The 12,208-nt window shown below is 37.7% G+C and overlaps 1 protein-coding gene across 1 annotated transcript; it reads left to right on the plus strand.

Moving 5' to 3' along the window:
• The first annotated feature begins 3,525 nt into the window (after positions 1-3,525).
• LOC148022050 (uncharacterized) lies at positions 3,526-4,654 on the plus strand. The gene has a single exon (XM_087696690.1). It carries the CDS (start codon positions 3,728-3,730, stop codon positions 4,280-4,282), a length of 555 nt encoding a protein of 184 aa, XP_087552816.1. The 5' UTR covers positions 3,526-3,727; the 3' UTR covers positions 4,283-4,654.
• Positions 4,655-12,208: the final 7,554 nt, after the last annotated feature.

Raw genomic sequence — 12,208 nt, forward strand, 5'->3', positions numbered from 1 at the left:
GCTATAAGGGCTAAGAATTCCATATGCAAATTTTAGAATGAGAAGGTGAGTAGAAGGTTAACCTTGAGCTTGTTCTATGTTTATATGTTAAGGATGTCGAACTTTTTAATATGATCAATCCTTATGGAGATTTTAGGAAATTCCCACTTGTTAAAAAATGCTTATTATACAACATGGCTTGGAAATACCCCAATATGATTATTTTGAATAGTTTTTATAGAAGTCTTAAATGATCACTTTAGAGTACCTCGAGGTGTGCTTGTAACATCATGAAATAAGGTGGAGCTAACATATGCTTTAATTCACCTTCTTTCAAGGTGGCCCATTGGATTCCTTGATCATGGGCACTCCATCTCAACTAAGATGCTATATTGAGACCAACTTTTAGAAATTGAATATTTGTTTATTATGATATATCACCTTATTTGGTCTAGCTCACAATTCAAGGACTTGAAGAAGCTAGAATTTTGACAATGTGGTATTGTTTGTATCACTTAGTAAAAAGGTCCAATTAATCATGTATTAGATGAGTTGTAGATTAGAATTACCAGCTGTTAAATGCTTATAAAAGTAAAAAGTGTGGACTTTGTAATGAACTTCTCCCCAAGGTAGTCTTGTCTTTTGTTTGTTCTCAAAAGGTGAAATTTTTTTGAGGCACAATTATCGCATGAATCACCCAAAATGATTTTAAGGGTCACATCCATCTGCTAGCATGAAGGTTAGCCCATGAGCTTGAGAAATTATCCTTTTAGTTGATCTTTCAAGAATGTGAACTCATAGGTTAGAGGAGGAATAATAGAATACATATAAATCCTTGTCATTCCATGCTAAGTTAATAAGATAAAGGACTTATATATTGAAGGAGCAATATGAGAATAGATCCTTTTCATTCCATGCTAAGATAATAAGATGTGCAAATGTATGTGCATCATGCCCTGAATGGGACCCCTTACTATGCTTCTTTGTACACAATTAGTCATGCCATCATCTACACGTGCATGAGAGAGCTAATTGTTAGACTTATCCATTATGCAATAAATTTCGTGGCTTAGAATGTTTCTTGGACTTGTGCATGGGCATCGGAAAAGGTTTTGATGTCCATGTCCAAAATAAATAAAGTTTTTAGAACTTATTCACGTAAAACTTGTTGGTGGTATACATGTTGCACTTGTTGATAGTATACCCCTTAGCAAAAGTTTGGGCTACGATGGTGAGAAGATCAGGTGAAGACTAGTGCATGTAGAAAATAATGTTGGAGGATGCTTGAACATATATGTGTAAATTTTTAACTTTGGGGGAATACACTGCATGCCTTTAATGTTGATGTGACTTTCTTCCTTTAGATGGATTTATCAATTACCTTAAGGTAGATGCCATTTATCCCTCTATGTGCAAGGTGGTATTAACTACTACTAATCATCAATACTCCATGGCTCAAGTAACTATATTAATCCTTGCCCACCCCATTGAGGTCCACTTTATATACACATATTTGATCAATACTTTTTGGTGGCCTATTATGCCATTCAAAAGCACAGTAAAAGAACTAAAGCAAAAAGTGTCAAAAAACTTGATGCTTTTGTATCACCAATGTTATGAGCACTAGAAACATGAGTAAATTGTGGATATATTTATCTTATAAATTTTCCTTAATTTTTTTCTTTTGTCATGTTGAGCCCTTCAAACCATGCCAATTAGCCCTCCTTCAAATAATTATAAATTGGAGCTAGTAATTAACACAACACTTAGTTATAAGTCTTGTGTAGCACGTGAAAGACAACATTAGCATTTAGCCATGTGTGAGTTTAATTTTTTGCACTCGTCAATGGGTGAAATATTGAAACCCCATTCTCAATGAGTAACTAACTTTACAAAAAGAATGAAGGAAACTATCTACATCATTTCATATTATCTATACTTCTGTGTGTATGTGTGTGTGTGTGTGTGTGTGTGTGTGTATGTGTGTGTGTGTGCATGTGCGTGTGTGGGTGTGGGTGTGCGTGTGCGTGTGCATGTGCACGTGCGTGCGTGCATACGTGTGTGTGTGTGTGTGTGTGTGTGTGTGTGTGTGTGTGTGTGTGTGTGTGTGTGTGTGTGTGTGTGTGTGTGTGTGTGTGTGTGTGTGTGTGTGTGTGTGTGTGTGTGTGTGTGTGTGTGTGTGTGTGTGTGTGTGTGTGTGTGTGTGTGTGTGTGTGTGTGTGTGTGTGTGTGTGTGTGTGTGTGTGTGTGTGTGTGTGTGTGTGTGTGTGTGTGTGTGTGTGTGTGTGTGTGTGTGTGTGTGTGTGTGTGTGTGTGTGTGTGTGTGTGTGTGTGTGTGTGTGTGTGTGTGTGTGAGTGTGAAATAATTGTGTGCCTTGACCAAAATCGCCTAAGATGTACTTTAGTCCAATGACAAATTAGTTTGCCCTCTTCATAAATGATTTATCTTGATAGTTGAGGCTTTCATGTAACTTGATTCCATTTTAATTATGGTTGAGGCTTTGATGTACCTCAATTCAGTTTTAATTGTGGTTAATTGTGGTTGAGGCTTGGGATCATTAAGAAGGTAATTATTGCGAATCTCTAGTTGGTAGTCCTTTATCAATGTTGTGTGTGTGGTTGATGAAGGTCTAACCACATGTAGCTAGGATGTCCTCAAATTTTAACCTTAGGGTAAAACTTTAAATGCTTTTCAACTCCTACATCCATCTTGTCCCATAATGTTAGTATGAACTCTTGCCAACTTGCTTGACCACATAGTTGTTAGTGCAAAATTCAAGAAGAAATGACTAAATTTTTAATACTATTTAAACACAAGTAATTATTTACGTGTTCCAAGTAGGTAACTCTTTTGTGCAATTCAAACGATTAATTTACACATGTTTACATACTATTTACACATGTTTAAATACAAATTCTTCTAGATAAACGTCTGTGTAAGACCATGAGGATAAGCATTTGGACTTCCTCCCTTTGTCAAACTAGAGTGAGTATGTTCCTATGTCCTCTTGTGTGTGAGGGGCCATCAAATTAATGTATAATATTGTACTACCCAACCATCTATTCTTCATGATCATCAATAATCTTATGGTACAATGATATGGCGTGAGAGGAAAGTCATTGCTAGTCACAACTTGCAATGAAGGCACTCCTTTTTTGAGCAGCCATATTAATTCCTAGAGGCTTAGGGTATATACCATAAAGCACACATATTAATACCTAGAGGCTTAGGGTATATACCATAAAGCATAGCTCACAAAGGATATTTTTTGGTAGCAAATATAGAAGCCTTTAACTCGAAATTTTGGAAGGATTTCTCAATCGAGTTATGTGTATTTGCCATAATGGAAAATGTTGTGAAGTTCAAGGTTTTAAACTTTTTTTTCTCTAAAATTTGCCACTTTTATAATGGAAAATGTTGCGAAATTCAAGGTTTTAGACAAATTTTTCTTTAAAATTTGAAAGTATTGATGTGAAAATTTTGCAATCCATTTTACATTAGATCTTGGTTTTTGGTGAACAATGCTATATGGTTTACCTCATAAAACATGATCCCTAGCATGATCCTCTCCTCCTCCCCCCTCTCTCCTTCTTCTTCTTCTTCTTCTTCTTCGTCTTGGTCCCTTTCTAATTTTTAGGTCTTATATTGCTGATCCTCTCCTCCTCCCTTCTATCTTCTTCTTCTTCTTCTTGGTCCCTTTCTAATTCTTGGGTCTTACACTGTTGAGAGTAGTAGGGTCGACTGATCATGGCAGCTATAACCGAGCTTAATAAGCCCTCTGCAGGCAGCTTCAGGCAACCTCCCATGTCAACTTCTCCTTCTTTAGATCATAATCATCTTCATCATCATGCAGCGAACATGGCTTCCCTGTCGAGGCGGACATGCTCCGACCTAGTGATAAGCCGCATTCCGACAGCCCAATACTACTTCAACCCCTTCAATCCATGCATTTTGGCGGAGCAGTATCAACGGGAGATTGTAGCAGCGAAGTGGGCGTCTAATTACCATTCGTACAGGTACACTACTAATACCAATAGTAGTAATGGCAGCTCGGAAATGCAGCTGGATCAGGCCGAGGAGGATAATTATAATTATGGGGAGATTAAGGGCGGCAATTATCATGATGTTAGCGTAAAGCCGAGGTCGTGGAGCATGCGGTTTGTCGACCCGGAGGTGAAGAGGAAGAGCCGGCTAGCCAGCTACAAGGCCATCTCTGTGGAGGGCAAGCTCAAGTCGTCCATGCGCAAGAGCTTCCGCTGGATCAAAGGGAAGTACATGGGCATGCTTCATCGGGGAAGTTGATTCTTCATCCGCCTATCATAATTCATGTATACATAATCATCTGCATCGTTCTCGTCCTTAATTATCACTGTTTAATAGCTCATTCAGTCGTCCTTAATCACTGTTTAACAGCTAAGTCAGCCTCAGTTTCTGACTGTATGTCATCACATCTCAATGTATTAATCTCGCTGTATCGATGTCACATCTCAATGTATTAATCTCACTGTATCGACGTCACATCTCTAATTAGTAATCTCACTGGAGTTTACATGATCGATGCAGTCGTAAGGTTTCGAGAGAAAAGCAAGATGGACAATACACAAACACGTCATATGCACGCAGATTCTATTATTTGAGACTCCACCTGGAGCATAATCTTTATGATTCAACCATTGTTCTCTGCTCGCTAATTAATTACCAGGGAATCGTTGATTTTTCGATCAGGGGGAATCTCCCTATCAGCTAAGCTAATTCTCGCTGTGAGCTAAGGTACTCAGGTTTATTGATCAGGCATATATAATATGTTAAGCAGGCAATTATGTACGGGATCAGGCAAAAACTCAAGTCAGATAAGGTAAGGATCTTAACGTGAGCGATTAGAATAGGTTACACTGTCTTGCACGCTCTCTCTCTCTGTACCTGTCTGAGGGTAAGCTGCTGTTTTGTATCCTGCGCAATGTGGTTACCTCAAGGCTCACACACACACACACACACACACACACACACACTCACACACACACACACTCTCTCTCTCTCTCTCTCTAGTCTCGACCACGGGCGCGCGCGCCCACACACACACACTCACTCACTCACTCACTCTCTCTCTCTCTCTCTCTCTAGTCTCGACCACGGGCGCACACACACACACACGCTCTCTCTGTGTGTACACTGTACAAACAGTTTCTGCAGTTAATGCAAGTTTCCGTGCATTTTTATGAGGGCCATTGTACATGCATCATTGCATGCACGCAACTTACACGCAGTGATGTAAAGTCGTAAAACACTACAATAAGCGCACTTGTCCTGCGTCGCTTCATTCAATAACGCGGTGACTCACAATTATTTGTCCAAGCCGAGCAACTTCACGTACTTTTGTATTTGCCGGCAGTTGCTCCTGTACACAATATCGGGCATGCCCCGGGCGCACAGTTTAGGGAAGGTTCAAGGAAGCATGGCATATGGTGCTTTCTAAATGCGAGAGACGGAGCGTGAACAAGAAATAGCCAAACATGCATATGAGTCATGACCATTGCTGTTATTGTTTCACGTCTTAGTGTTTCATGTCATATGGGATGTGAGCAGTGTTCGCGAAAAATATTTTTTGTAGTAGATACACAAACCTCTAACTCAAATTTTTGCAAGGATTTTTGAATCAAATTGCATGTATTTGTCATTTTTATAACTAAAATTTTTCAAAAGTTCAAGGTTTTAAACCTTATTCTTTTAATTTTGAAGGTTTTTTTAGAAAATTTGTAATTCACTTTATATTAAACCTTAGTTTTTCGTGAACATTGGATGCGAGGCTGCCAAGTGGTGGTACAAACTTGGGTTTTCCACCCAGCTAACTCCCCACCATGCACAGCACCCCAACTAGGACATGGATACTATGGGATGGGATTGAAGGAAGGCCCCCAACCCCCCAAAATCAAACAAGTAACAAACCAGCCCCATTGCTACCCTCTTCATAGCAAACGACAAGCCTAACATGACAATTCGGACTTTGTTTTGACTATATTGAAGGAAGAATTTGCTCTAGCTATACTCACAACCCATGAAAGGAATGTAGTTTGACATGCTATCATCCACTCTCGGGAGAGATTACATGGATTTTCCTATTGGTTTCCAACACTTTGACCAAGCAGGCCCCTCCATGTTTCTTCATCCACTCTAGTACTCATAATCAATAGTCCAAGGAAACCTGTTGTTTCAAAATGGACTCGCCAACCTGTTTGGTCTACAAACTTTCTTTCACCATGGGCATCCCTTCTCGAGCCACATCCAAATCCTTGCCAGAGTCCACCACCTCCCCATTGGCCTTGGGAACATCATTCAAGGTGAAACCTTTGAAGATGAAGCCAAGAACAAAGTACTAAGCCACCACCCCTAAGAGCCTCGATATTCTAAGTTAAATTCTCCTTGCTTTGAGCGTAAAGGGTCTCTCTCTCTCTCTCTCTCTCTCTCTCTCTCTCTCTCTCTCTCTCTCTCTACCACAGTTCACACACAAACAAGGAGTACTAAGATTGATTGGGCCGTTTAGCTTAGCCGATCCAGGTGTCCTAGGTCTTGACATAGACAATGGCGACACCTTCATAGGTGGATACATGGGATTATTGCTTGGGCTAGAGCTCGGCTAGAGCTAGACCCCCCATACCCACATGAGATTGTACCAACTAGAGCTCATTGTTACTAGATAGAGCTCTCTATGTTTTACACATAGCGATAATTAGTTTCCTTTCTTATTTTGCTTTGTACTACATATTTTGCCCAGACAATTGTACCATCATACACATGATTGTAACTCAGGGTTTCATAGGTCATTTTAGCCATTTGTAGACATTAATATTTCATTTCATCTCTCTCTCTCTCTCTCTCTCTCTCTCTCTCTCTTCACTAACTCCACATTCCACCATTGTTTCCTCTCAAAAATTGGTATCAAAACTACATATATGAGAGCTTGTGTTGTTGGAGTGATCAGGCGTGTGAGGAGTCAATATTTACCGTGAATTCGAGGAGTCAAGCTTCATTGCCTCATTTGTGCTTGTTATCTAGATTTGAAAGAGGTATGAATACTGTCACTAAGCTTTCTGTTTAAGTCAAATAGGTGCTTCAATTAAGGGAGCCATGGATACTCAATTTGGTGGTTGCTATAGCCCGTTTTTGAAGTGCATGGATGGCCAATAATGGCTAGAAATAAGACAATATAGTTGCCTTTTGGATTGATCAAGAAGAGGCATTGGCTCATGTATTCGATGCGTGCAAGCACAAGGACACCTTGTTTTTCCAAAAGTAGGGGGTCTGCTTGTTGTTGGATTAAGTAAGGGACCTACTTAAGGTCAAGGCCTACATGAGGCTTATTTGAGAGAGAGAGAGAGAGAGAGAGAGAGAGAGAGAGAGAGAGAGAGAGAGAGAGAGAGAGAGAGAGAGAGAGAGAGAGAGAGAGAGAGAGAGAGAGAGAGAGAGAGAGAGAGAGAGAGAGAGAGAGAGAGAGAGAGAGAGAGAGAGAGAGAGAGAGAGAGAGAGAGAGAGAGAGAGAGAGATTAAAGTTTTCTTGGTTCATGATCTACTTGGTAGCTTTGAATGCCTCCCATCCAATTGAGTAGAACAAAAGCATACCATGGAGCATATCAATTTACATACATCCAGACCCTCCACTTGGAAGTAGTGGTGACCTGCTTCTAATTCATTAGGCTTATCAATCTTCTATCAAACACTTAACGACCTTAGTTCCAAATCAACTCTTTTCACTCTTGAAAATTAGAAGTAGCTTGGGACTAAACTAGTTTACCCAAACTATTTACATATTGTTGAACTTGGAGGTGGAAAATTTGGATATGATTTTCTACTTGGGGTGTGAATTGGACCACTACAAGTTATTTTCATACTTGGATGCACTAGAATAGTTTGAATCACTTGGTAAACAATTGTGTTCACATTGCAAATATTGGAATTAGTTCTTTTGTAAGCCACTTGCAAGAAGTGCTTTCACACTATGAAGAACTAAATTGGTTATTTCTAAAAATAGGTTCAATTGTTTGTTGTCTACATGCATGAAATTGGAAGACATAAAAGAATCTTTTATGAAACTATTTAGAGTTAGTTCCATACTTGAAAACTTACCAGAAAAAAACAGGATGTTTTGAGGGATGTTTAGATATCATTTGGAATCAAATTAGGTCATTTTGATACTACATTTTTTTCTTTTGTGGCCATTGTGATGGCACATGGATTTCAACTATATTTTCATTGGTTATACGATTGATACTATCTTGCTTGCTCATTGATTTGTACACATTGCAATGATCATGGCTTCATCATCTACTTTAGAAAATACATTGTTCAAAATTGAGAAGTTGGATGGCATAAACTTTTGGTATTGGAAGGAACATATATACAACATCTTGGTCCAAAAGAAGCGCATTAAACCCATTAAGTTTGCATAGGTTATAAAACCTGAAGTCATGGATAGAGATGCATGGGATGAGATGGACAAACTTATACACTTTACCATTATGTTGACTCTCTCAAATTCAATGCATTTTAATGTAAAAGAAATTGAGAATGGTACATATCAAGTTTCGAAGAAGTTATGCTCGAAGTCATGTAACCTCTATGAGAACCCAAGTTTTGCATCACAAGTTTGTTGGCTATAGAAGCTTGTAGACCTCCATATAGAAGACTAAAACTATTTCTAACTGGTTATTTGCTCAAAATGTCACTTTTGAGGATTTATTCAAAGCTATAATTTTGCTTGTAACATTGCTTGAAAATTGGGATACTTTAAGGACTACAATTGATAATTTAGCATTTGCTCATGGATTAAATAGCTCTAATATTGACTCAACGTTGAGAGAATAGCTTGCTTATGAGAGAGATACATAGAATGAAAAATGCAAGTATGAAGGGCTCTAGTGCACTTATTGTAAGGGGAAAATCTCATGATAGGAGAAACTCAAGAATTAAGTCTTGCACAAGGAAAGATATGAAATGCTTTTATTGCAATAGGAAGGGTTACATTTAAAAAGACTTATTTAAGTGGAAGAGGAAGAACAAAGGAAAGAAAAAGAATGATGAATTTCCACTAGTTTGTAATGGTAAAAGTGGTGGGATAAGGAGAGTATGTGGATTGGGCTCTAACATGGTGGTTAAAAGCACAATTATTGCCATCAATGCAATCATCAATGGGGGTGTAACATATGGCCTTTGCCCTCTCATGCATGTATGGAAGCTTTTGGCAAATGCTTACCTCTTAGAATGATGGTGACAAGCTGAGAAACACTAAATGACAGGTAATGAGACTTCCATGGAAATGGACTATACCTCAGTTATTACAAATAGTGCCACTAGAAATTTGGCTGAAGTAGAGGAGGCTATTCAATGTGAACAATATATGTTTAATGAGTAATGATAGTTTGAAGCCTTGGGTATAGGGAAAAGAAAGATGTCAAGCAACTATCTCTCTATCTCTTGATCGTATTAAGAAAGGATAGCTACAGTGAGTAGCCTTTCACCATTGTGCCCACTATGTGGTAGAGAATAAGAAATGGCCTATCATCTCTTTTGGAGATGTATTGAGGTGCACCAAGTCTAGTTTCACAAATGAATAGATGGGTGGCTGTTGTAGGTTTCCATGGTGATTTTGGTGTTAGGATTTCCCTTTTTGGTGATTTGAGCAAGTTGAATGAAGGATCCTTAGCAATTTGGAATGTGTTGACAAATTTGTTATTAGACATATCTAGAGTTTAGGAAGGATAGAGTCTTTGGATCTAGATCTAGATTCCAATCTATTGACAACACAAGATGTAAGCAAGAAATTTTGGTTGTTTTGGTGAGATTAGCTCAAAGGGATCAGCTATTCAAAGTAGGCCATAAAGCTTTGAGCAAATGCAACCAAATTGTTAGCTATAAATCATCCCCCTTCTAGGGTGATGTAAATGTATTTCATTAATATTGACTTTCACATTCTAAGAAAAGAAAAATAATGATGAAGATAGAAAAAAGAGAACAAATCTAAGGTAAAGATTGAGAAAGTAATCACCATTATCAACAATGGTGATAATGGTGATGTATTGTATATCTCTTCTCTTGATGATTCATTCCTTGATGCTAAAAATGATAGTGTATCATAAGACTAGATCCTTGATTCAAAGGTATCTTTCCATATTACTCCTCATAGAGAGTAGTTTGCAACTTATGCCATATAGGTAGAAAGGGATGTATATGTTTGGGTGATAAATTTACATGTAGCAATATTGGAGTGGGATATGTTTCTCACTTATCAATGGTTCCTCCTTTGTGCTAAAAAATATATGTCATGTACCAAACTTGCAAATTTTTTTGATTAGCATTAAATAGTTAGATGAGTATGGTTATGATGTTGTCTTTGGCAAGCACTTTTGGGAGATAGGCAAAGGGTTACTTATTGTTCCTAGAGTAATAAAGTCTAGCACTTTGTACTCTTTGCACATGTCTAGTGCAAAGAATCACATTGTAGCTATGACTGGCTAGCCATCTATATCTCTTTGACTAATCATTTAGATAATGTAAGAATGACTAGAATGAAAGTTCTTTCTCGTTTATAGTATTTTCCTTCTGCCACTTTTTTAGAGAAGTGTGTGAGCACTACATGTATGTGAAACAAACTAAAATGTCACATATGAAGAGTTTGATACAAAGAAATCCAAACAATTAAAAGTAGTGTATAATGATATGTGTGAGCCTATGCCTACATTCATTAGGAGTATCTTATTTTGTTACATTTACAAATGAAGCTACTAGAAAATAATGGGTTTATTCTATTTGCAAGAATAGTAATATATTTGATGCATTCCAAAAGTTCTCAGATAATGCAAAAAATCAATCATATAAGAAAACTAAATGATTAAGAACTAATAATGATGGGGAAGTGCACTTACAAAACTTTTGTGAGATGTAGAGTATCAAGGAGTTAGCTACTCCTAAAAACCCAACTTTAAATGGGGTCACCAAAAAAATAAATAGGACCGTACAAAAAAAGGGTTCAAAGTATATTGTCAAATGGAGGTCTTACTACGGATTTTAGGCCAAGGCTATTAAGAAATTTGTTCACTTAATCAATCAATCACTAGCAAGCCATTGAATGGCCAGTAGCAATAAACCCTCTATGACCACTTGCACATGTTTGGCTATGAATCCTATACGTATAGGAAAAGCTTGATCCTAAGTTTAGAATATGCATTTTTCTTGGATATGGTGATTTAGGAGAAATGAGATATCATCTATGGGATTTAAAGGTTAGAAAGATAGTGTACAACAGTGATGTAATCTTCAATAAGCAAAAGATGTGTAAACAATCCATAAAGACCTTTGAGATACATACTCGATACATAGGATGGTATTTTAAGAGAATGAAGAATGACCATATGAGTAGCATATACAACCTATCCCATATGATGCAAGGCTGGGATAGTTAGAAAATATTGAGATAGGAGTATAGAAGCGTGTGGGTAGCCTCACTTATAGTAAGAAGAATAGCTGTGGGATAACCAAATGCTCAAGTTGACCTTGTGTTCAAGTGATATATGAGAATCTCTAGACCACCAAAGAGATGCACCCCATCTCTTGATTTTCTCATGATCACAAATTGTAGAGAGACTTCATGTTATGCTAATGTTATGACCAAGGATGATAGTAATAAGTGAAAAAAGGCTATGCAACCACAAAAGAAGGACTCTTTGGTTAAGAATGTAACTTGCGAGTTGGTTCCATTGTCTATGTGCAAGCATACATTACCATCACGCAAATGGATTTTTCAACATGAAAATATGTCCATCATGCATTTCCAAAGTATAAGAAAATATTGGTATATCAAAGGGTTTTAAGTAGCAAAATGATACAGGCTTTGATGAGATTTTTTCTCTAGTTAGATAACCACTCTTAATGCGATATGTATGTTGGTTGCTAAGGAGGACATGGAGCTTGTTCAAATGGATATTAAGATAGCTTTGTCATGGAAGGCAAGGAACTACTCATATGTAAGCTCAACAAGATTTTACATGGATTAAAATGAGCTATTAGGGAATGATATCATAAGTTTGATGCTTTCATAAGGTCTCAAGGATCCACAAAGAGTGAGACATATTATTGTTTAGACACATGGAAGGTTATAAATGCTAGCCTCATAATTAAGAAATTAACATGAAAGACTTGGGGGCTATTGATCACATTCTTGGAGCATTCTTAGCATGTAGA

Source organism: Lygodium microphyllum, chromosome 17 (assembly GCF_053477565.2).
Source record: "Lygodium microphyllum isolate KBCC chromosome 17, Lygodium_microphyllum_v1.1.10, whole genome shotgun sequence".
Taxonomy (NCBI): domain Eukaryota; kingdom Viridiplantae; phylum Streptophyta; class Polypodiopsida; order Schizaeales; family Lygodiaceae; genus Lygodium; species Lygodium microphyllum.

Bases quoted from the DNA above. Each gene is read 5' to 3' on its own strand.
- LOC148022050 (XM_087696690.1), top strand. From the start codon at position 3,728: ATGGCAGCTATAACCGAGCTTAATAAGCCCTCTGCAGGCAGCTTCAGG.